The sequence below is a fragment of the Hylobates moloch genome, unplaced genomic scaffold (genome assembly GCF_009828535.3).
Source record: "Hylobates moloch isolate HMO894 unplaced genomic scaffold, HMol_V3 SCAFFOLD_17, whole genome shotgun sequence".
Classification (NCBI taxonomy): Eukaryota; Metazoa; Chordata; class Mammalia; order Primates; family Hylobatidae; genus Hylobates; species Hylobates moloch.
Window position 1 is genome coordinate 35,736,577 of NW_026652292.1, and position 26,752 is coordinate 35,763,328.

At 39.8% G+C, this 26,752-nt stretch overlaps 1 protein-coding gene across 1 annotated transcript in view; it reads right to left on the reverse strand.

Moving 5' to 3' along the window:
* Positions 1-26,752, reverse strand: part of DAB2 (DAB adaptor protein 2) — a 55,641-nt gene that overhangs the window by 19,183 nt on the left and 9,706 nt on the right. The window contains exons 2-5 of the mRNA XM_032135351.2: positions 3,906-4,097; positions 2,930-3,069; positions 2,041-2,139; positions 163-294 (exon numbers count right to left, since the gene is read on the reverse strand). Coding sequence (XP_031991242.1) covers positions 163-294; positions 2,041-2,139; positions 2,930-3,069; positions 3,906-3,996 — 462 coding nt within the window. The 5' untranslated portion in view covers positions 3,997-4,097. The remainder of the gene's footprint in view (positions 1-162; positions 295-2,040; positions 2,140-2,929; positions 3,070-3,905; positions 4,098-26,752) is intronic.

Genomic DNA, 26,752 nt, shown 5'->3' on the forward strand with positions numbered 1-26,752 from the left:
TTTTTAAAAGATTCCATAGGCCAATAAACATAGTCATTCTCTGAATCATTATTTAGCCCTCTTACATCCAATTATTTCCAGTAAAGCTTTTAGTTGAGTGACAGACACTCCAATGTCAACAGAGGACAAGTCCCTAGGTCTACGTCAAGACTTAGAGCTCACCTGTTGCCCGGTTTTTATGGCAAAAAACTGATGCTGGCCTTCTCCTCCACACACATAACCAAATGCCCGGTTGTCTGTCACATCACGGGCAATGAAAGAAATCTTATTTACTGGATGTTCATGCTCTATTACCTTAAAAAAGAACATAAAGAGTAATTTATTAAGAAAACTGAATCTATTTGCAGGCTAGCACACCTAAGCCTCAGACACATATATGAAGGCATATATGAAAAGGTTAAACCATTTGAAGAAAGACTTTTCATTTCTGGTTGAAGGCTACAGCATTACTCTTTCTAGAAAGGGCTCCAAAAGAAAGAAGAATAGAAAACAAAAGTGGGAAGAATGTTCCTTCTTAAAATATTGATATTTTACTCTCCCTGCTTTAAAGACATGATGCCACATAGCCAGGAAGGACTGAGGATTAGAAGACCAAGAGAAGAGGAGACATTTAGCCCTTAAGCCAAGCCAAATAGGTCTACTTTCCCAACTCAAAGACAAACTTAAAAGAACAGCATAACTAAGCTAAAGGAGTGTTCACAGGGATTCATTGATGATGGCTCAGAGTGGCCAAGGAACCATCCTATGTGTTATTGGAACCGTATTCCCACTATATTCTGGAGGATACCAAATACTATCATCAAGTGTTTCTCAGCCTCACCTAGACACCCTAATACACAGTAACATAATGACTACATCATTAACCAGGAATGATAAGGGGTGGGGACTTTATTGGCTTTGTGCCTTTTCTTCTATTTTTCCCTCCTTTTTCTTGATCCTTTCAAGCAGTTAACAAGGTTCAACTCTTTAGGGATATTTATAGGTGGCAGAGTGTGTCTTGACTTTTGGTCCTGAATGTCTAAGGTATCTTAGAGTATCTTAGAAAGTTTGAGGAGAGACAGAAGGGTGAGAGAAACATGCCACCTTTCTCTGATGGGCTTGGGAAAATAAGAGTTGAGAGACAAAGGCGACTGATAAAGAGATTGGTGCCTGAGGACCCCAGCACAAGCAAGCTGAGTGGGGTCCACTAGGGTGCCAGGGCCCTAGGTTTGCATAGTAGATAATGGGCACTCTAGAAAGGTATGAATAGTAACTGGAGGTCTCCTCACAGTATCGTGATGCAAGAGAGTATTTTATAGCAATGAAAATGAGCCACACACAACATTTTAAAATACATGAGTCTTATGATGTTACACTGAGTACAGAAAAAAAATCACAGAAGACTTGACGTATGATAAATAGCTTTCTGATAAGGCTTAAAAACAAGGCAAAATAAGTAAGACTGTCCATAAGTGATAGAACAACAGGAACCAACAAAAACAAGGCTACATCTGTGAGGTGAGAAGGCAGGGAAAAAAGAAATGAAAAAGAGGTCGATGTGTTATGGGTGAGGTTCTAGCTTTAGGTTAGCTAGTAAGTTCACATGTAAGCAATACATAAAAGTGTCACAAACTAGGGGTTAAAATTAATCTAGTTCTGTATACCTGAGGTCAAATATATATATATATAGAAGTTTTACTTTATAAATTATATATTTATATTTTAATATATATTTAAATATTTATACATTATATAAATTATATATATATTTAATTTCAAAAATATATATTTATATATTATAGACATAATGTGAACCTAAGCCTATTAACAGACTTAACAGTCTTAGATTCACATTTATCATAGAACACACATTCAAAATACAGTATCTTGACTTCCTTACCTCCTATTCAGTTTTCTGCCTGTTACTTCTGGAGATGTAATATATGCTATATTTGTTCCCCACAGAACTTTGAGAAAGAAGAAGGGGAGCCGAAATTCAAGTAGCAAATTGTTGGTCAGACTCAGGTGGTCAGAGAGGTATCAGCAAATGTGAATTCTTACCCCAGTTTTCTCATCAATTATTTTTATCCCAGAGAGGGAAATGTTGACCCAGATCCTCTGTTTGTGTTGTCCCTGAGACCGACCAGCTGCCGCCATTCCCTGATGAGCGTGGAAAAACAAGAGAAGTTGAATTTTTAAAAACATCCTACGATGCATTTAATATTAAAATTTTCAAAGTCAGTCAGCTTTGTTTTCAACTTGGTTTGCCATCGATGAAAGGATTCGGCATTTTTCATCAGGGACAGCAGGATGGCATGGAAGACGTTGAACCAGGGCATCCCTTAGCTAACTGTGCGAACTCGGACAAGTCACTCTAATTCTCTTGGCCTCAGAATAGTCACTGGTAAAGATCAACTAGAAGATCTTTAGAGATGTTTCTTCTAGGCCTTGAACTATTGAACAAGTATTATTTATTCAGTCAGTTTCACATAGTGCCATAGTACTAAATTTTTAAATTCAAACAACGGAAAGGCTAACACTAAGGAACACCAATGTCTAAGTAGAATCCTAAATTTTATCAGAACAATTCCCAGGTCTAAAACAGGATATTCCGTGCTCTCCCCATATAGTAAGACAAACAATGCACATATGTGCACACAGCTTTTATAGGAATAGAAATAGGAATAGGCTTGGTTCGTCCTAATGTTGAGTTTGCCAGAAGGAAAAGGCATCTGGAGTCCTGTTATACTTGATAAAATTAGATATCTAGGACATCCCTCCAAATATGCAAACACTCATGGTTTCTCAGAAAATGGGGCACTACTGGCGGATAATGTGATTAAAAGGGGTTTTCAAGTAATTGAACAATAGGTCAACAAGAGTTTCTAATATAATTCCCTCTCTTGGACTTTTGCTTAATATACAGATAAAGCATTCATTTCCCTTTTACCTTTAGTTTCATCATAGAGTCTTGGCTCATTTTATCCCCTCTTGCGTCTGGCACATCATCAATGCCAATCAGCTTGGCCTTATACTTTACACCATCGCCTTTGAACCTTGCTAAGAGATATTCATCTGTCTTTTCAGGGCCTGAGAAAAGAAAGGAATACAGGATAAAGAATGCCAGTTCTAATTATGACCAAATATGCTCTAGACTCCTCAAAATTTAAGTAGTATAAATCCTGATTATACTACAACTGATCATGTGTGTAGTATTCTATCCTGTCTTATTCTTACTTCCTTTGAGCAAACTCACGTTCCACAATCAACTGTGTATGGAGTTGGAGGGAGGAGAAAATAAACTCTTAGAAGTACAAAATTGACAGTGTTACGGGAAACTTATGGGAATATGGGAGGTGGGAGTTGGGGACATTTTTCATCATAGCTTTTTTTAAGTCTTTAAAAGAATATAAGGATGATAATATATGTATTTTTAACATAAGAAAAACAAGCTGCCAAGCAATTTACCAACATTTTAAACTATCAATAAGGCAGAAAGGAATTATGCCTAAGTTCTCTTGAAAATTATTAATATAATTATCCCATCTTTATAATGTCTTTTGCTCCTTTTAAAAGGTCTGTGTAGTCCCATTCCCAATGAGTTCAGTAAAATCAAACGGTAAATAAATAACTGAATGACAACCATATAATAATTAAAGACTGCATTATTAACTGAACAAGATGCTATGAGTATTTCCCAGCTGGACCTAAGTGGGTATAATCGCAGGTTTCCAGAGATGTCTTATTACATGTGAGATGAACCAGTCTCTTTTCCCAAGGTACAACTTTCCTATTAGGAGGACTTGAGACTAAGCTGAGGTTGAAGGAAGATAAGAGCCAGCCCTTACTTCATTCTGTATCTCACATTTCTCCAGAGGTAACCACCTCTAGCTCCCTTCCTTGGCTTCAAGTGGATTTCTCTATACCTTTCTTTTTTTCCTTCTTTGAGGGTGCTTTTGGTGCGGCCTGTTGGTCGGGCTGACCATTCGTTGCACTTGTTTCCACTTCGTTAGACATGGCAAGAAGGCAGGCAGCAAACCCCAGTACCAGTGGACACTTGGTGACACCAGGCGATCCCGATGGAGCAGTCTCAAATAAACATAACCTCCCACAGACACCTGTAGGCAGAGTTTAGAGGCATATTGAGATCAGAACACAGCAGACCCAGACGTTATGCCAGAATAGGCTTACAACTAGCAACTTTGTTTTGTAGTTCTTTGGACTCATTTTGTTCCTTCTCCTGCTGTATTAGACTGAAGACTGTAAGCAGGGGAGTGGGTAGGACTAGTTCCTTTGTGGTTTCCAAAATGGAACATGTGTGCCTATTAGGTTTTTCTTTAAGCACTTGATATCTCGTAACATTTAATGATTATCTAGCTAAGCAGTTTCTATTAGAACTTTGGCATAAAAATCAAGTATTAAAGATAGGGATCAAAAACTTGCTAAGTATTATTGCAAAACAGAAATAAATTGAATGCTAAGCCTGGTAAGATTGCAAATGCCACTTGAGATTGGGCATTATAAATTTCAGTTCTTCACAAAATTGCTTAACTGTAAAGGCAGTGACTAGAGTAGAGTTATGAACTGTATCTTATTCACATTGATAAATTTGTTTTAAGTATTAGGATTCTCCATATGGTCCCCAGGGCTATCCAAGCACTATAAAAGACATCCTCTTTTGCCATTAACACTTATTTGTATCAGGGAAATAATGGATTGAGGGGGGGCCAATTGTGCAATTCATCTAGTACATTTTTATGCTATTATTCAGCATCACCATCCTCCAAACAGTCTGTCATGTGCTCTCACAAACTCTGCCCTACCCACAATGTATCATAGTAGGAGAAACAGGAAAGCGCAGTCACTGTAACCACACAGAAGTGAGCTAACTTTCCAAAAGATTCTCTCACTTCCCAGGAGCCAATGTTTCTATATAGCTGTAGAAAGAGCTAGAGTGAGCAGATTAACTTTCTACATTGACTGATGACCAAAGGCAAAGAAAAGCCATTCATTGTTTTGTAATCGTATTAAGACAACCTATGGGCTGGCACACTAACCCCTCCACAACCCCGCCTTCACCAAAAGCCCTCTTCATTCCGTGCCTATACCACCCATTTAAGTGAACATTTTAATTGAAGGGCCAAGCCCACCACATGAGAATAACTGTCGTTTGTTAGATACTTAAAGAGTATCTAAATAAAAAGTAAGTCTCAAGTTTTTACTCAATTTCAATTGCACTTAGCTTGTTTACAAATGTCAACATGTTTTCATAGGGGTCAGTACTTAATTTCTCCCACTGTGAGTTTTAAAAGTCTTTATAATCTGAACAGTTGTTAAAAACATACATTCATGCAATCTATGTGTGAGTAATGTTATCTGAATTGCTTCATTTGGAGATTTAGTAATTAATTTTGCTCAAAGACACCTGGCTGGTTGGCAACCAGGGAGACAGTCTGTTTACAGATGAAAGTCTTACACAGTAGGGGACTCAAAGCCATTCTTAACTCAGGACTTAGGTGGGAACCAGGCACTATTAATGTTTTACTTGTATAACTCTAAAAGATTCATAGTAGTCCTGTGAGTATTACTGTATCATGATATTTCATTTTCCAGAGGGAAGGCCAAGGCACAGATTTTTTTTTTTTTTTTTTTTTTGAGACAGAGTCTTGCTCTGTCGCCCAGGCTGGAGTACAGTGGTGCGATTTCGGCCCACTGCAACCTCCACCTCCCAGGTTCAAGCGATTCTCTGGCCTCAGCCTCCTGAGTAGCTGGAATTGGGATTACAGGTGTGTGGCACTACACCCGGCTAAGTTTTGTATTTTCAGTAGAGACAGAGTTTCACCACGTTGGTCAGGCTGGTCTCAAGCTCCTGACCTCGTGATCCACCCGACTCGGCCTCCCAAAGTGAAGGCACAGATATTTTAAATGACATACCTGCTAAGTGGTAGAACCAGGTTTGTAACCCAGACTGTCTGGCCCCAAACCAGAGTTCCTCAACACTGCAGTGACAAATCTCAGCTGAGAAGCTGTATTCCAGCACAGCTTCACGTAGTCCTCTTGAAATACACATGTCCATTGCATGGTTTACACACAAGTCTATTTGCTTGTCTGCCCACACACTGGACTATAATCTCCTTGAAGGTAGGAGACTCATTTCTCAATGTCTGGGATCTAGATGGCATTCGTGTAGATGGTAATGAGGACAGTCGTAGCTATGCGTATTTTCTTCCCTGCTTGTTATGTGTATACGCTGGTATGTATTACCTATTTTCTTATCTCTCTATCTTCTCTTTTAATGCAAGTATTTTTGAAGTTAAATGTATAATTTTGTCTCTAGGCAGTGAATTATTCAGATGGGAGTGCGACTGAAGTCTAGGGGTGGTTAACGTAGCCCAAAGACAGTAACCGTTTTTCAGAAATGAATGTGATGCCTATGGGGTCTTTGCAGCTTCCCAGTTTGGGGAGAGAAAGACAGTTGCACCTTTTTAGATGGAAACACTCGTGTGGCTGTTGGAGGAAAAGTTGAAAGGTGTGGAAGGGTGTTATGTGGATGCTGAGTAGCTAGAGGGGTGATCTGTGCCATTTAAGTTGTCTCAGCTTCAGAACCACCTCTATCCCCGGTTAGTGAAGCCAGAGCTAGACTGTGCAAACATTCCTGCTTTGCCTGCTGGCTGCATGTTGGCTCTGCCAGTAAGGTGCGCTGGAGGGAAACTGCCAAGCTGGTGAAGGGACTTGGTCATGTCTGCTTGCTCCACATGGACTTCCTTATGTCTTGAGGCTCCTGGGAGTGTGTCTCTAGTAGAACTTCTTCACTCCAGCAGCAAGAGTTTCTTCCTAAAACAGCCCCTGAATCCAGTTTTAACACTTGCAGAACTAGCCTCATCATGCCTGTCTTGGAGACACCAGCATCAGCCCTCTGGCCAACAGGTCCCAGGTCCTCAGAGCACAGGGACTCCAGTCCTAGCTAAGCCGTACTCCCTTCTCAGAGGCCTCAGTAGCAGCACCATGAGACCCCCTCTTGCAAGCTTTATCAACTTTGATGGCTCCAATGTCTTAACTTTGTCCCCTCAGCCCTAGAGGTGGTAGCTGCTTTCTGTAGTTTACTTACCCAGTGATGACTTCATCTTCTCTTCTTACTCTCTCAGTTTTCTAGCTAACAACTTTATACCTAGTTAACACTTAATATCTGCGGCCATACAACAATTCTGATTTTGGAAGCTAAGCAGGGTCAGGCCTGGTTAGTTATTCGAATGGGAATTAATGCTTAACATTAAAATCTTTTAAAATAACTGGTGTGGACTGAACTCCAACTGACACAATGGTAAGGCTAATCTGTTTTGACTTTCCAGATCAAAAAACTATTCTTTAAGGACACCCTGAATGTGGCAGGTTCAAGTGTTTCATTTGAATATTAATCCTTATATGCTTTTAAAAACAATATTATTTTGGCTTTCAAGGCTATATTTATATACTTCGATATCTACTTTTAACTTCCTAGGCCCAGAACAAGAACTGCAACAACATATTCCAAAACAGAATACAGTCTATTTTCTTCATGGGAGGCAATTGAAGTGTATGTGACTATACCTTCAGATCTGTCTTGCTTAGGTCAGTATTAAGTTGAACTCATCAATGCATGTGTTGATAGCAGCAGCAAGATGGCCCAGAACTGGGTTAGAATCACTGGCTGAAAAAGTGACCTGGGCTTAAGAGTTTGTTGCCCATCTTTGAAGCTGGATATCATACTTTACTGCAAGGTATTATTTCTGACATGAAAAGACTTAGCTCATTAAATTTGGCAATTTGTATTCTTACATGAGACTATTTTAAAAGAATTTGAGAAGTGCCACAAAGCACTTTGAGGGGTTTTCAGGGAGGGAACGGTGGCATCTGGGTTTAGTCATAAAAGTAATACAAGACATAGCTCAAGACCAGGTATCAAATCTAGCGTTGGCAGACTGTGCCAAATGGAAGGATTCTAAGGTGAGTGGCATTACCTTGCTATAAGTTTTTATAGCAAAAATTTCTCTGTTCAGATATTTAAATACAGTTTTTCACAGCATTGGAATTGCTTTAAAGGTATTTGATTTCCTTTGACTATATCCTTTCGCCATTTGGGTATGAGCAATTCCAAGGGACAAGGAAGAAAAAAATAAGGAGGAAAAGTTTCTGTAATATAAATTTCCTGAAGAAAATGGATGTGTATGTTGAGTTGCAATAGCCAAGGATAAGTCTCCATTGTAGGCCATACAGTTGAAAATTTATCTATCTCTACTTCCTGAAATGATCAGAAGGTAGACTCTGCCTATAGGCCCCAAGACTACAAACCCCTTTACAAAAAAAATGTTCAAGACTTATTGCAAGATTTTAACAAAAGTGTACATCCAGTTATGCATATACCAGAGTGATAATTCACCTTTCTCCCAAGGTTTAAAGAGGAAGTCCCCATCACAGACTTGTCAAATTGGCAAGTTATCATTTAACATGCAGTGGATAGAAGGCGGCTCACTTACAGACTTAGATCCCTCTGTAGAGAAGAATTGCTTTAAACTTAATATTCAATATTCAAATGTAATGCATTTGAGTATTGTCACTTGCATCCATAAAACTTTTAGCAGGGTTTTTAGTGAGTTGAATTTAAAAAAGGGATTGGGCCTGGAAAAGGGATCTGAGGACCAAAACACCCCTAGTTAATTCCTTTGATTACCTTTCCAAACTGGGGCTCTGTTGAAGAAAGTGTCTAGCTTATGTTAAGCAATGGGGTCTGTTTGAAAGCTCCAGGATGGTAAAAATTTCTTACAAAGGGAAGCAAGTGAGTGTAGCACAAGGAGGAAGTATACAATCTTCTCACTTGTTGGGTGTGGTCTTAGGTCCCTTCAGTTCAAAAAGTGCAAAATTAGTCAGGAAATACACCCAAGGGGTATTATCACAAGGCAAGGATTACAAATTAAAGCTCGAAAACATATAAAAGGGCTCACAAGCACAGTTCCTCATCTAAAAATAGCTAGCTTGTTATCCTGGTTCTCAGGGTCTCACAGGCTGTTTCCTTCATTAGAAGAAAGTTTCCTTTCTTCCTGCTGTGGCCCAGGCTGGAATCTCCTCCACTCGCTGCAGACTCCCTGCCTCCGGCTCCCGTGATTCTCCTGCCCCGGCCTGCGGGCTGCCTGGAATTGCCGGCGCGCGCCACCACCGCTGCCTGCTTTTTCTCCTTTGGCTGGAGGCGCGCTTCCGCCATGTTGGCCAGGCTGCTCTCCAGCTCCTGACCCCGAGTGCTCTGCCCGCCTCGGCCTCCCGAGGTGCTGGGACTGCAGAGTCTCGCTCACTCGGTGCTGGGTCTTGCCCGGGCTGGAGTGCGGTGGCGTGGTCTTGGCTTGCTGCAGTCTCCGCCTCCCAGCCGCCTGCCTTGGCCTCCCAGGGTGCTGGGATTGCAGCCCCTGCCCGGCCGCCGCCCTGTCTGGGAAGTGAGGAGCGCCTCTACCCAGCCGCCCATCGTCTGGGAAGAAGTGCGGAGCGCCTCTGCCCGGCCGCCCCGTCTGGGAAGAAGTGAGGAGCGCCTCTGCCCGGCCGCCCCCTCTGGGAAGTGAGGAGCGCGTCTGCCCGGCCGCCCCGTCTGGGAAGAAGTGAGGAGCGTCTCTGCCTGGCCGCCCCGTCTGGGAAGTGAGGAGCGCCTCTGCCCGGTCGCCCCGTCTGGGATGTGGGGAGCGCCTCTGCCCGACCGTCCCGTCTGGGAGGTCTACCACGGAGGCCAGAAGCAATGTGGGGGCTGGACGTGGTGACTCACGCCTGTGGTCCCAGCACTCTGGGAGGCCGAGGCGGGTTGATCACTTCAGGCTAGGAGTTGGAGACCAGCCTGGCCAATATGGCGAAACATATGAAAAATACAACAGACAAACCAACCAACTAACCCAGTGACAACAAAACAGGTCTACCCTGGAGTCATACTCTAATTTTTTCTATTTTCCTCCCTTTCTGATCCTTTATCCCACTTTCTTTTTCTTCCTCTTCCTTCTCCTTCTTCTTTGTCAAATAGAGGATTGAGTTATTATCATTGATCCATATGAAGTCCCTCTCTCATTTATTTTCTTTAATTCCCACTCCCCATTTCTATTCCCCGTCTTCCCATATGCAACCTTCCTAATATGTTTGATATGCATCTTTTTGTTTGTATGTATTTTTAGAAAATGTTTATTGTTTTGTGTGCAAAAAAATTAATAAAAATTTTTTTAAATAAAAAAATATATTTAATTTGTTTAAAAGTAATAAATTAAGCCCAATAAATGTTAAGATAAATAACAAAAAAAAAAAAAAGAAAAGAGAAGTAAGATGACACATGTAAAAACAAGGAGGATCTAAAGTTATCTTATAGTCCTGACTCCTTTTTAAGGCCTCAGATAGAACAGAAAGCTGTAAAGGAAACTCTGCTACATTAATAAAATTAGCTTCCATTTAAGTGAAGATCTCTAGCTTGGATTTTGGACTTAATACAAATCTCCCTGAAAGAATGCAGAGACTTCCCCCTTCTGTGGTACTAGCACCAGATGACTACGAGAGATTCTGGAGCTTGCGACATCTCTCCTGGTTTCTGAGAAGGCTCTGAGAAGTTTATTCTGGAAGACTGCATGAGTCATCTTGGAATGACTATGGGCTTTGCAATAATAAAAATCAGCTATTGCTTGGTCTTTAGTGATTCATATAAAATGTCTAATGTTTTGAATCCTTGAATTGCCAGCATGGTGGACAATGATTAGTTTAGGCTTTGTAGGGGTAAAGTTGGCTGGCACTTCTTATATATCCTTACCCTTTCTACCAGTAGGAATCTGTTGGCATCAGCAATGGTACTACTTAATGATTCCAAGGTTTTGAAGCAATATCATAATACAAGTGTCAACCAGCCTCCCCTGTGACCCCCAAGCCTACCTTCTGACCCTAATTATACAGAGCAGGCAGGAAAAGTGCTTTGTCAGTCTTAAAATGCTGGTAAAAGGAATAACTTAAGGACTTAGTGATAGCCCCATTCCACAAATGGTAGGGAATTTATTTTTAACATTAAGGGGAATGGGACAAACACCTAGTATACCAACCACTAAGAACACTTATTCCGAAAGGCCTATGAAACAGAATGTGTCTCTCTTTTATTTTTATTTATTTATTTATTTTGAGACAGAGTTTCACTCTTGTTGCCCAGGCTGGAGTGCAGTGGTGCAATCTTGGCTTACTGCAACCTCTGACTCCCAGGTTTAAGCCATTCTCCTGCTTCAGCCTCCCGAGTAGCTGGGATTACAGCCACCTGCCACCACACCTGGCTAATTTTTTGTATTTTTAGTAGAGACAGGGTTTCACCATGTTGGCCAGGCTGGTCTTGATCTCCTGACCTCAGGTGATCCACTTGCCTCGGCCTCTCAGAGTGCTGGGATTACAGGTGTGAGCCACCACACCCGGCCGAATGTCTCTGTATTTTATGAATAATGAAATGGACACAGCAGCAGAAAATCAATCCCTCATAAGCCGTTAGGTTCAAAGTGAGCATAGCCTGTGTTTCCTCTTCTCTTATGTATACTGTCTCTCTTGTCTTTTCTTGAATCCCACTGATTTTTAACCTGTATTTTATAAGCTACTTTCAAAAAGTCATCATCCCACTGACATTAACATACCATTAATTTTTCAGAATAAGCCACATATAGTAGACACAGGGAAAGGAACTAAGGAGACTCAAGAAGAAAGCAACATAAACATATTTGTTTAGAATGTCCAGTACTTTGTACTGGACAGAGAACGTGCTTCCTTGTTTCTTTGAACTTTCTGCCTGCCTCAGCTAAAGTGCGGAATTAGGACAACATGTGAAATATTAACCTCTAAGACAGACCTCGGGGTCCAAGAGGGCAGCAAACAGCCTTCACTGCTATCTTCAAAGTAGCTCTTTAAGAATAGGGGTCATTACCAGCGATGCTGTAGCAAAGTTAGACTGTTTCTGATACTTCATGCAAATCCTTCCTTTAACTGCTTGTTTGGATTCTTAAGCTTTTAGGAAGGCTCTTCTACTCTGCAAAGACCAAACTGAGCAGACAGTAAGATTTTTACAGCCTATTTCACTGAGGAATGGGACTATGCTAATGCATACTGAAAAGGAGTCCTTAGAAGATTTTCTTGTAAATGCTGACACTGCTGTAGGGGCCTCACTAACAGAACCAGCCCGAGTCAATGAGCTATACACAAGTTATGCATTTACAGCGAGGAGTATCATTGCCTTTAACCTTTGAAAATGATATGGCAGGATTTAGAGGACTTATTAAACCTTGAACCAAGATGCTTTCCCTGTTTTTGGAACCAAGTCAAACCAGAGTTAAGATTCTTTCATACAGTTAACTTTGGGTAGAGGTGGGATAGCATAGCAGCTAATAGCTCAGGCTTGTGAGTCCCACCCACCCAGGATTCATCATTTCCTTGCTCTGTGGCTTGAGGCAATTTGCCTAATGTTCATTTCTTCATCGGTAAAAGGAGAATATAGTTTGCTGAGCTGTTAGAAAAAAAATCAGTAAGAACTTACGTAGCGACATCTGCACCTGGCTTAGAAAGTGCTTAACAAATGGTAGCTGTATTAGTCTGTTCCCACACTGCTGTTAAAGACATACCTGAGACTGGATAATTTATTTATTTATTTATTTATTTTTGAGACGGAGTCTCGCTCTGTCGCCCAGCCTGGAGTGCAGTGGTGCGATCTCGGCTCACTGCAAGCTCTGCCTCCCGGGTTCACGCCATTCTCCTGCCTCAGCCTCCCAAGTAGCTGGGACTACAGGCACCTGCCACCACGCCTGGCTAATTTTTTGTATTTTTGAGACTGGGTAATTTATAAAGAAAAAGAGATTTAACGGACTCGCAGTTCCACACAGCTGGGGAGGCCTCACAATCATGGTGGAAGGTGAAAGGCATGTCTTACGTGGTGGCAGACAGGAATGACAGCCAATCGAAAAGGGAAACCCCTTTTAAAACCATCAGATCTCATGAGACTTATTCACTACCAAGAGAACAGTATAAGGGAAACTGCCCCCATGATTCAATTACCTCCCACCAGGTCCCTCCCACAATACATGGGAATTATGGGAACCACAATTCAAGATAAGATTTGGGTGGAAACAAAGCCAAACCATATCAGTAGCTACTATTAAACCAAAGCTAGGTCACAGAAGCTATGTGTTGTGTAGTCTTGTGCTCTTTCCAACATTGCATTTCCACAGTAAGTGTTTAAACACTTTTAGAACAATAAGAACCTATACTCAAATGACTATGTGGAAACGTGGAATGGTGTAATACTTTCTTTATTTATTTATTCTGAGACAGAGTTTTGCTCTTGTTGCCCAGGCTGGAGTGCAGTGGTGCAATCTCAGCTCACTACAACCTCCACCTCCTGGGTTCAAGTGATTCTCCTGCCTCACCCTCCCAAATAGCTGGGATTACAGGCATCAGCCACCACACCTGGCTAATTTTTTGTACTTTTAATAGAGACGGGGTTTCACCATGTTGCCCATGCTGGTCTTGAATTCCTGACCTCAGGTGATCCACCTGCCTTGGCCTCTCAAAATGTAATTACAGGCATGACCCACTGTACCCAGCCTAGTATTTTAACTAGTAAAGCCCAGGTGGAAAAGTGAGATGGTTTGCCAGTGTAAGAGCCACCTCCTGCCCAGCTCTGCCTTCTGAGCCTACAAAAGTTGGGTTCTGATAGGAACAGACTCTGGCAACAAAATCTACTCTAAGTTACCCAGAGATGCCTGTTCCAATGAATCCTGAGTCAAAATTCATCCCTACATCATTATCACGGACAGTTTAGAAGCTCTGCTTCACATCCTCTGGGAAAATTTTACTGTGGAACTCTTAAAACACTGATATTCATGGCATTCCCAGAAAAATTAGATCACAGTCTCTGGGCATGGAGACCCAGGTATCAATATATTTTAAAGATTCCTAGATCATTCCAATATACTGACATATGTGAGGTCCGATGGTCTACTTTAACAACACTTTGTCTGCTTAAAGAAATACCAAGTGGGTTAGACTTGAGCTGGAAGAAAACTAGGGAATAATTTGGCCACATCATTTTATTATAATGATTAGAAAACTGAGGGCAAGAAAGAGAGTTTGACTTGTCTAATTGCGAAATAGCTGGAGGGGACAAAGCTTGCACCAGGAAAGATCTAGCATGCGACTGTAATGCCTTATTCCTAGAGATTACATGTGTCTGTTTTTAAAAACAGGATGTACAAAGCCCATCACATGGGGTCTGAACCAAGAATGCCTTCCATTTAGTAGATATACCAAGCAAAAGAACAAGAAGATAGCTTAGCAGGGTAATTTGAACATGGTATTTAATAGATGTTTTCTGAATCAAAATAGAAAAAGGATTTTACATGGTCTCATTATAAATTGTCACTAGATTCCTTTTTGCCTAAGTAGCAGGAGTTACTTGGTCAAACTGTCTTATTAATATTGATTTGAATGCTTTGCCTAGGTCTGAGACTTGCAGATCAAAGCATTTAAATTCATTTCAATACATTCTCTACTATTCAGTGTTTGGTCTTTTAGTTTTAGTTTTTTTTGTTTGTTTGTTTGTTTTTTTTTGAGCATGATAGGAAGTCTAAGCTCTTGAATTGGCAACTTTCAATACTCTGGACTCATTATAACCCATCCTAATTTTGTACCCACCTCTACCTATTTTGTTTTTTTTAATAACTTGTTATTAGGAATGTCTCTTATTGGAGCATAAGAAACAGTCCTATCCTTGCAATAGTTTGCTGAGAATGATGGTTTCCAGCTTCATCCATGTCCCTACAAAGGACATGAACTCATCATTTTTTATGGCTGCATAGTATTCCATGGTGTTTATGCCACATTTTCTTAATCCAGTCTATCATTGTTGGACATTTGGCTTGGTTCCAAGTCTTTGCTATTGTGAATAGTGCTGCAATAAACATACGTGTGCATGTGTCTTTATAGCAGCATGATTTATAATCCTTTGGATATATACCCAGTAATGGGATTGCTGGGTCAATGTTCTCACTCATAGGTGGGAATTGAACAATAATAACACATGGACACAGGAAGGGGAACATCACACACCGGGGCCTGTTGTGGGGTGGGGGGAGGAGGGAGGGATAGCATTAGGAGATATACCTAATGTTAAATGACGTTTTGATGGGTGCAGCACACTAACATGGCACATGTATACATATGTAACTAACCTGCACGTTGTGCACATGTACCCTAAAACTTAAAGTATAATTAAAAAAAAGAAAAAGTAAAATTAAAATAAATAAATAAAAAATAAATGCATGTTTTATTATCTAAAAAAAAAAAAAAAGAAACAGTCCTCTCTATAAAGAATGTTTAGGAGAGTTTAAACTTTAAAGAAGCTTTATGCATCCAAATAAGGGCACACTCTTTGTTTTTTGTTTTTTGTTTTTTTTTGAGACAGTCTTGCTCTGTCTCCCAGACTGGAGTGCAGTGGCATGATCTCAGCTCATCGCAACCTCCACCTCCAGGGTTCAAGTGATTCTCCTGCCTCAACCTCCCAAGTAGCTGGGACTACAGGCACCCACCACTAGGCCCAGCTAATTTTTGCATTTTTAGTAGAGACAGGGTCTCACTATGTTGGCCAAGCTGGTCTCGAACTCCTGGCCTCAGGCAATCCACCCGTCTTGGCCTCCGAAAGTGCTGGGATTACAGGCGTGAGCCACCGCACTCGGCCTTTAGACTGGGCAGTGCCATCCAATTCACGGCAAGTGTCTGAAAGTGTTCACAAGTTGAACAGAAACATTAAGGTTATGATCAATTTTGCAATTGTATTTTTGCTTTGTTGTTTCAGCACAAGGGCTGTTAGTTTGAACACTTAACTGCACTAGAGTTGGAAAAAATAGAAAGTGTAGTCTTCACAGTGAGAACATGTTCTGGCCTCTCGGCAAAGCTGGATGTCAGTTAATATGCTTGTATGAACACAGACATGCAGAGACTATTGATTCTAGAATCCCTCTTTACACTTATTCAGCTTCTAAGAAAGACAGCAGTGTCAGAATGTCGTTTTGGTCTTTCGATCATGTGGAATTTTTGTGCATATGGACAATGAGGCTTGAGGTTGAATTAATTGGCATTAGAGAGTATACACCCATTTCAGCTTTGATGTCCCATTTCAGCTTAAATGTGGGAGAAGAAACATATTCCACCCCAGTTCTCCAGTATAACCTCCTCTAGCTTAGACTACACAGAACAGGAATCCAACTTTCTCCTTTAACTCACTTCTACAAAAGAAAGGAAGTGACATTGAAACTTCAGGGAAACTACAGAGGTTAAAAATCACATTTCTGTCGTTGCCTTACATTGCTGTCACTGAATCATTTGGGCTATGATCTGCTTTACATCAGGGACCATTTGGTACATGAGTTTCGTATATCTCAAGCAAGCTGGGTAGGACAATGTTATGGGCACAACTTGACATGGAAAAGACAATGGGGAATTACAGTCTAGTGCACAGCATGCTGCAACATAGCTTTTGCAGAGCTCTGTATTTGGAGGTTGCTAGGCACCTATGCCCCTGCATAATTCTTTCCTTATAGGGTATGTCTTTCCTTATATGCTGTTCTCCCTTTTGTACTTGTCCCTGGGAAGTGATGTAGGGAAGAGAGATTGGCAAGGTAATGACTACATCCTTGAGCCCAGAGTTGTGATATTAAATGTCATCTCGAACCACCTCAGTAGCTGCTTCTCTTTCTACTTGGAGAAATATCAAGTCACCTATGCAAGAAGCCATGAGTGATTCCCATTATTTCTGAGGAAAAGCTATTATGAAACCATTGTTCTGGGAAAAAGGATAATATGGCTTTATTATGGGGTCGGAGGAGTTTGGCAAAGGCTACTCTTTCCCATATACTTTAGGCTTTAGAGCTTGAAGTTATCTGGGAAGCTGGTGAACAAGTCTACAGAGTAAGCTGAGGCACTTCTGGGAAATGGTCAATGGGCTGAAGTGGTCTGACACAGTGGGGAGGGCCCAAGGGAAGAATTCCCATAACAGGAAGGTGGGTAGTCTTAACTAAAGACCTGGCACAAGCATTAGGTGTCCAATCTGATCCAGCCAAGCAGACTCAGGCAGCATGGGCATGCCTTGGTGCAGTGGCTGGTGGGTGGCATGCATTATCACACTGAAAGAGCCGTGTGACCAGAGGGCCTGTAGGGACATAGTGGAACTCTACTGAGCACTTCCCATACTTGGAGTCACTACTGCAGGACCAGAGATGGCCAAACCTGCCCCAGTCACCAGAGCACTTTCTTCAGTGGCTAAAACCCACCAGGTTTGGTGGTAGCCCAGTCACTTGTGCTAGGTGACTGTGATGAGGCTGAAGACATCACACCATGGTGACAACAGCAGGAAGGGACCCTCATAGGAGACGCCAAGACCAGGAGGGCTTGGCATTTCTAGTTTTGAAGTGACGTTAATCAGAACATATACCAAGAAAGCACTTTTGGAAGAAGATTTTAGAAAGCTAAACTGTTCATAGGCAACTGGAATGGGTCAATAGAATAAACCCGTTTTAAAATTTGAATTTAGAAGAACTTTATTTTGTATCATTAGATGGTAAAGTAGGATATTATATTTCATTCTGCTTCCCTCCCACCCTAAATACACGGGCATACAATATTCTAAAGAACGAACAACTTATATGAAAAATATTAGAGTTTTAATATTTAAAAAAAAAAACTAATGACATAGAAACCTCTTGAATTTTTCTATTGCAATGTCTTTGGGGCAGTGACTTGAAGAGAAGAACTCTGGAACTGATATAAAACACAGTAAATGCATGAGTTTTACTTTAAATTTGGCATCTAAATATACAATGTATTATGCTTGATCCTGGCGGGAAAAGGTAGTCAAAAAGTTAAGACTCAGAGGCAACACACTCACACCATTCATAGCTTTTACTACAGTCCTCCCTCATCATATACTTACCCAAACTGACCCAGCAAATGTTTTACTGTTTTCGTGTCTGTCCTTTCTAAGCGAGGTTAGATATTTCTACCAAAAATAACTCCTCTTCCTATTTCCATGCTAGGTTTTTTGTTTGTTTGTTCTGTTTGTGACGGAGTCTCGCTCTGTTGCCCACGCTGCAGTGCAGTGGCACGATCTCAGCTCACTGCAACCTCCACCTCCCAGGTTCAAGCGATTTTCCTGCCTCAGTCTCCTGAGAAGTCGGGACTACAGGTGCTTGCCACCATGCCTGGCTAATTTTTGTATTTTTAGTAGAGACAGGGTTTCACCATTTTGGCCAGGCTGGTCTCAAACTCCTGCCTCAGCCTCCCAAAGTGCTGGGGTTACAGGCGTCAGCCACCACGCCCGGCCACCATGCTAGTTTTAAAATGAATGATACAAATAATCTTGGCAGTTTGTTCCTAGAATATACAACATTAGGTTGTGCATTCTCATCCCTGTGTGAAATAATCCTGAATTAAGTCAGCATAGACGTGCAGCATACCTCACTTGTGGACTTCAGGATACAATCATTTCTTCATCCATGTCCCTCTGTGACTTCACCTATGATGCATATGCATATAAATCCTAATTGTTAAATACTTCCCACTTTCTATTCAAGCGCCATGACAGTAGTTAGCTTGAAAGTCTATGAGGATGTTAGAAGAGTTTTTAAAAAGCATGTTATTTAGAAGCATCTGTGCTATAAACATTAAGCTATAAATGAAGGGCCACATACACTAGTAGAATTATTTTATGACATACACCACACCAGGGCACTTTAAAACAAGCAGGCAATCTTACACTTCTCCTCTTCCACAAACCAGTGCAAGAAATACTGCCTGATATTTGGTTTCTTCTTTAATAGCCTGGCTAAATTATATAAAATCCCAATGTGGTTTCCCTTTCCAGGCAAAGCCCCACATTTATATAATCCTCAAAGCCATTGCTTGAGTGTTGCTGTACCCTTTCCTGCAACTCATGTTTCAAGGACACACTGTTTAAAGAGTTTGAAGGAAGAAGAATCCAGCTGCCTTGTAAAGCAGCACAGAGCAAACTAGGGTGTGCATAGTGATTGTATACAGACAGGTGGAACGTACTTTTTGTTGCATTTCTGTATAAAGAGCAAAACCATGAAAACGCTTCTTACAGTTATGCAGACTCAAAACCAGATCAGTTTAATCTAATTCAAAGATGTTGTCTCTAGGTTTTAGGTGGCACGTCTTTTGTTTTGATGTTCAACCTACCCATAGAGTTGGCATTAACCTTCCATGAGAGACTTGCCACTGGGTCACATTTCCACATCTGATATGATCTATTCGAGTTGGGGAAGACATCCACAACCAACATTGCAGTTAGGCTTCATCTCCAGGAATATTGGTGGCCTTGCTAATCCCAGTGGCTATGAATAGCTATGTTTGTTTTGATTTGAAACTGCTTACTATTTACTGTTATCTGGTGTGCTCAAAATATTATCATTTAAAAAATGGTTCTTCATGATTTAGTTAATTTCCTTTAGACAAGACGTGGTTGCTTTCAAATTAGATGAAGGAAGAAGGAGTCATTTAAAAACAAAAAGTGAGTTGGTATTTGTCAAATTTCAGGTTTGCAGAGAACCAGCAGCCTGACAACCAGCCATCTCTCCTCTTGATACCAGTGTTCAAGCAAGCTGAAGGTCAGAATCTTGGCAGTTTGTTTCCTAGAATATACAACATCAGACTGTGCTTCCTAAAAGGCCAGGAGGGCTCTTCTACAAGTAAGAATATAATCCTCATTTGCTTATTTCTTGGTTACTGGACAAATTAGATAGGTTAATGGATAAGAAACCCCTGGGTAATTTTCGGTTTTTGTATACAAGGGAGAGAGGTGAATCTGTCAAACTGGTGTCTTGCTTTTTGTGATCATATAATAATACCACATGAGTCGAATTCCAGATCCAAAAGAAGGCCTCCCAATAGTTAGCCTACCTGCTTGAAATTGCGCTTATGATTATTAAAAAAAAAAAACTCTAAAAAGCTGCTGCAGATTGAGTACAAGATGAACAAAATTGGCAGAAATGCACAAGTATTCTTGAGCTAAAGTTCACATCTGTCATTATTCTCTCATCTGTTGGGAAATAGTATTGGAACAAATATGTTTTGTGGGAATAAATAAATGCACTTTTAAACTGAGGGATGTAAAAATTCCAAATGACAGTATTCTAGTTTATACTGAATTAAACAGATTAGTTGTTGCACAATTGGAGTAATTACTTGAACAACAAAGTGTTCTAACGTATTGAAATATCGGTATACAGTTCAGTAACTGCAGAAATAGATAAGCATAGAAAGGTTCACTTATTAATACAATAAAACACGTATGACTTAATATCAGAATTTTGCTTATAAAATCTGTAAGTGAGACAGGTTTTGTTTCATGAATTCTTTATATAAATCCAAGTTTACATACCTAAAATCACACCTGTTAGTATCATGTAAGTAATCACCATTGACTGGTCTACCCTTTCACAAACATGGCTAGACATCTATCTTTGGGATCTGGAAGCACACTCAGCAAGTTTGGAAGCATGATTCAAGGAACCTTGTGTCTAGTAGAGATTTCAGAAAAGAACAACCCCTTGGTGACCCCAACCAATTAAACATTGTTCCTAATCCAGAGAAGACCTCAGGAATTCAATTTCTATACCACTTTTCACAAGTCATTTAGATGACCTCTACAGATAAGATTAAAGTGAATGATAGTGTTTCGGAGAACTAAGACTTCTTAGGAATGAATATATATTAAATAGCTCACACATCTTCTTTCTTGGTTGTAATACTCCAAGAACACAAGGACAGATCTCAAGTTTCCGCTTAATCTGTGCAGATTCAGAAAGTTTATTCTAGGATTTATAGAGGGACTTTGAAGATTTTCTAATATGTATACTCCACTGGATTGTTTTCTCTAGTCATCTATTTTACTCATCTCTAATTAATTCAGGACTGGGAAAGGGGAAAAAATAAACTTTGTATGAGTTGCATAAAAACAAGATATCCTAGAAAAGCTACCTGGTTATGTCATCAGGCAACAGTTTCAAAGGCTCAAGTCTTGACTACTCCATTTACATTTTTTTAGATAAGCTCTTGAGATGGTATTAACCATTTTGGTATTAATAAATTTTGAGGATCATAGAAAAATCTAGTTTGCCTTCCCAAAGGCAACATCATATTCTTCTTACTTTTGATCTGGACATAATCTGTAAGATGAAGTAATTAGTATCTTAACTTTATATTAATATGAAGTAATAGCCCATGCAAGATGTTGTTTCTTATAAACCTTATACTACTGGCCTGATAAACAACTCTGTTGGGATATTTTAAAAGGCAATGCATAAATTAAACAAATCATCAAATCATAGGGTACCAAATAAACTGCTACTTCCCTAAGGGCTTAACTTATTTGACAAGAAAAATTTATATACTAGGACAATTTAGTTTTTCTGGTTTTCTAAGCTATAAAGACTCATTAGATCTATGTGTGTATCTTTTAATATGTGTTATTCAAAATCATCTCCAGCCGTAGATAATTTTACAGTGCCTCTAGTACTGGCCAGCTCTTTACTCCTTCCATGTTAAATGAGTTTGGTTTATGTTAATGGTGAGATTACTGTATCGTCTAACTATCCTGCTTAAAAAAAAAAAACAAAAAAACCTATGAATTATATTGTTTTCTAGTTTGCAGAGTATTGTCTAGAAATTGTATTGAGTATTTTTCCTTTTCACTAAAATTTATCATTTACATACCTGCCTAGCCCTCAATGTCACACATATCACATTAATGGTCCAGGTTTGACTTTAGGGCAAAAGGTTGGTTAAAAAATCTGACTTACCACTGGGAGACTTTCCCAGAGTAAGCAGATGGGATGAGGGTTCTTCTTTCTCCAGGCCTGTTGAATGCACACCAGTCTTTAAGATAACTAACTAATCATGGGAGTACCACTCTGGTTTATAGTTCTAGCATGAGGTGAACTAATACGAATGGTTCTTTATCAAATGACACTTAGCTGAGTGTCAGCTGAGACCTCTTGGCCCTTTATGAAATATTCATATTTATACTGAACTAAAAAAAGGTTTCTGGTTAGTCTACCCGGGAATGTCAACATCAATGAGTCATAATAAAGGAAGTTTCCTGGGTTCATAAAAAACGTAATGCTTAAGCAAGATGTTTCATTAGCTTTTATTTTCTTTCAGAGCAGTCTTCTCTGTTCTCTGAACCACTAATGACCTGTTGCAAAACTCTGTACCTATTAGCAATTGCCATTTTAATACTTAAGGGAAATGTGGGATGGACACAAGTGATTAGATAGGGGCTCCATTTGTAGCCTCTCTGTATGCTTCTTACTATGATCATTAAATAAAAGTAGCTTGATTTGGTCCTTGAAGCCTTAGAGGATCCACTCCATGGTAGCATATGCTATTTTCTAGTCCTCCTATGTAGGCATTTTCAGCATCAGAGAATGCAATTCGATCATTTGTTTCCTTAGCTGAACTCCATAGCCCTGTGCAAAGACAAGTCTTCTTTGAAAGCCACTATTAAGTTCCTAATCCAATCTTTATTAAAAAGACTCAATATTGCAGACAAGGAAGTTAAGACAAATCCTCCAAAAGTAATGACCAAGCCCTTCCACTCTCCACAGAAGCCTTTTAGTAAAGCAAAATGTGAAATTAGAAAAATATTTACAGTTGCAATGTTTTTTTAACTAGCATTGTGTTCCTTAATTAACATACTACAGAAGCATATAAATAATTAGTTCCACCAAGGAAAACAGTGAGAGAAACAACACTACCAAGTTTGCATAGTCCCTCCAAAATAAGCAAAGTTCTACTTTTAGAGTTAATTATCAGAGGTGAGATGTGACTAAAGTTCCCTTCTCCGAGTCTGTCATTCGCTCTCGGAGCTGAGGTGGTTTCCTACCCTAAATGCTATTTTATATTTGCACCTGGGTCCAAAACATTCCCTTAAGGGGGAAAAAAGCAAATGTCTTTTGACTCTAAAGAGTATGTCATTTCCCTTATATTGTGCATGGCCAGAGAGATGACGCAAATGGTAGGCCACTAGCTACCCTAGATTTTGCTGTGAAACCATCGTTATGACAAAACTTGAAAAGCCTGCAGACACTGACAGCCTTTTTTGTTGTTGTTGTTTAGAGCACATGGGGGTCTGGTGATTGATCCCAACTCAAAGCCATTACAATTTAGAGACTGGAAACCAAGTTTGCTCCTGAATTCCAGTGATCTTTACCATCCAGTTAATTCATGTAATCAAAAGTGCATCCCTACTAAGTGCCAGGCATTCTTCTAGAGCTTGGGATATACCAGTGAGCAAAATAAAGATTTGTTCCCTTATAGGGTTTACTATCTAACAGGGAGGAAAACATAAGTGGAGTATAGACTTTCAGAAGATGAAAAATGCTCTGGGGAAAAAGGAGAGTAGAGGAAAGTAGATTTGGGAATCCAGGACTGAGAATGTCCTGGACGTGTTCCTTAGAAACACAGAATATTAGATTTTTAAAAGTTAAATTTACCGAATGTTTATTATACACCAGATGTGATGCTAAGACATTCTCATTTAATCCTGGACAGTATCATCCCTATTTGACAGGAGAGGAGGCTGAAGCACAGGAGTGAAGCAACAACCTGCAAGTCACACCAGCCTGATACATATGCTTTAATGTCTTTGCTTTACAACAAAAGAGATAATTAATTTAGTTCTCCAAAGACTGGGGCAACGTGCATAGCCAGAAAGTACTTTCAGGAAAGAGGAACTAATAGCAATGCGTAAAAGATACTCATGTCTGCTTGGCTATAACATAGAGCCTGTGCAGGGTTATACCAGGGGAAAGGTTAAAAGGTGGGTCAAAGTGGACTAGGGTGGGCGATAGCACTCTGTTTTGTCTAGATGGGACTGGGAGGACTTTCAGGTTTTGAGTGATGGTGTGGAGGTTGGGGTGGTGACGAATCCGAGTACAGGGACACAGCATCAAAGAGCTCTGCAGTATGACAGTTGCACAGACTTGCCCTTTGGAGTGATTCAACACTGCCGGTTTCTTTCAAATATTTGGCTAATCTTCTGGAAACAAAGGCTTTTAATTGAAAGGTTAAGGACTAACAATCTCAAACATTAGATTCAAGGTTATCCCATCTTGCCAAGCTCTGATGCTTAGTGACCCTCAAACTTCAAATAAATATAATGTCTTAAAGGTGGCTTTTTAAAAAGTCAAAGGCCATTACGTCTTACATCCTACATTCTAAGATCGATTTCATTACACAAAAGGGCTCACCTAATGTCTGCTTTATAGAAATGTATATGAAGTGAAATGACATTTTGAAATGTGAGCTCCTTACAAACAAAAAAAAGAGCACCTTTTGTAAATGGCAGCTATTTACTAAGATAGTCATGCATTTGTAGCCTCTTGTATGAAGCAGAATGTATTAATATGATTTTTCCCAATTTATATATGTTTTTCCATAAAACTGTTGAAAGTCTGGAAAGACCAGTGCCAACAAAATGCTCATTAAGAAGGGCAGTAGGAAGGGAAAAGACAGATTTCTGCTTCTTATACATTTAGAGTAAGTGATATTGGGGTGATGTGCTTTTCTGTATTTTAAAAATTAAATTCCTTAAAGATGTGCTAATTTGGTAGACAGCAAAGTTTAAAATGTAGGCATAAGTCTATAGTCTCACTTGGGCTAAAGACAGAATCATGAAGATGCTGTAGGGTTCAGTCACTTTCAATTAAACTCAAAAGTAAAGGGAAACCACACATAGAACGTGAGCGTATCTGAAATCACATAGAACACTGCCCATAGTTAGCTGTCAACACTTTCATCTTAGGCATCATTAAATGATACCTAGGCAGAGTTGCTGGGGAAAGCTCCTGACATATTAAAAATTCAACAGTAAGTTTTCAGTCAAATGATAAGTAGAAGTCAAAAACCTCTTATGCTAGGATTTTGAAAGTTGGTCAGTGGATGGCCTATAGTTGGTTTCCAGCCTGGGGTTCTTGGAAATGCTGGGATCTGTGCAGACAGTAATGAGTTTGTGACTTAATTTTAGCATTTTAAAGAGCCTAATGGATATCTCAATTCACAATACAGCTGCACAGGGAAATAAGAAACAAAACAAAACAAGTTTCTTTGATTTGGGCGGAAATTGTGTTAAGTCAAAACAATAGCCTGAATTATCCAGTGGTAAGCCAAAGGTCTCATCTATTTTCTCTAATTTTGTTAGTAATCTTATAAACAATTTGGTGGACACTTTTAAAAGGAGAAACAGAAGGAGAACAAGAAGTTGTTTGTGGATAAAATATCAGGCTGAAATCTATTCACCACAATTCTTATTAGCCAGGTGATTACATCCATCAGGTCAGACAGATATATGAGCAATGATGAATACTCCATTGGTAGAAGTTAAACTAGCAACTTGGAAAGACCACACCATCTGGAGAATTTCAGTAACAGCTTGTCTGCCTTCCTCAGGCCCTGAGCAGATATAAACTAGAAGAACATATGGATATTGCTCATTATAAATAACCTTAAAGTTAAAAAAAAGGGGGGGGGGGTCAGAACTGTTTTACTTATACCAACAGATGATAAGGCAAGCTAAAGTTTTCCATTTTGCTCACTCTGTAATAAATTGCAATTGGTGTTGTAAACGAAAGTGGCTTGAGTTACTCACTCACCTGGCCATCTGATTATTGTTTATTAAACACCTACTATGTGCCAAGCACTGCATTATCCTACGTATAGAGTGACAAAATAGACATGGTCTCTACTCTCAAAGGGCTTAGAGGATAGGTAGGGGAGAAAGAACAAGCAGGTCACAGTTATAACTGATGCTATGTGTTTTGGAGGAATTGTTTCTGATGAGGGTAGAAAGCTTCATTGCTGTTAATAATACTTCATAAAAGAAAGAAAAAGTAGTATTACATCAAGGAATTATACATAAATTGTTGTATTGATATCAATTATGGAAAGATGCAAATGTTGTCTGCAGGGTTAATAATCCTCTTCAACAGTTTTTAAATTATGACACAAATTGAGGGGATATTTACATTTAACATTTGTGAGTCTCCTATAACCACATTACAATCTGAAGGACCATCTGTATGGCAGTACCAGAAGGAAGCAATTCTGTTATACCTGAGGGTATTGAAGAATTTCAGTGATGTTTCCTTCAGAGTTATCATAAAATCCAAAGTTCTGAATCAACGCTATCTTCATAAACACCAGAAGGAAACACTATGCTCATTTGGCATTCAGTCTGGCATTCACTTAAGAAGTATAAGCAATTCAGGGAACTTCTGTATTCTAGAACCAGATATGTTCTGTGGCACTTTTAATTACCAGATTTTCTAAGAATACAACGTGTCACTTTCAGACCAGGCCAAACATTGAATCTCAGATTTCAGTGAAACAATCTTATGAAAATGTAACCAAGGGTCCCTACAGCGGGCTTTACTTATTTAAAGATCACTACCAAGTCACAGGAGCATTATCAAGGGGCTACCAGGCAGCACTTCGTCAGTGTCAGTCTTCAAGGAAATGGACTTCATGATCACTACAAGTAGTGAGCCCTCCACAAATCTTGGCTGTATGAAGTGTAAGAGTCCAGATCCTAACACAGAACACGGTTGTGCCCACTGTTTCTATGAAAGAGTTATTGTGCAGAAAACTGAACATTTGCATCACTATACACTAAGTGGGAACAGCATTACAGAATGTACTT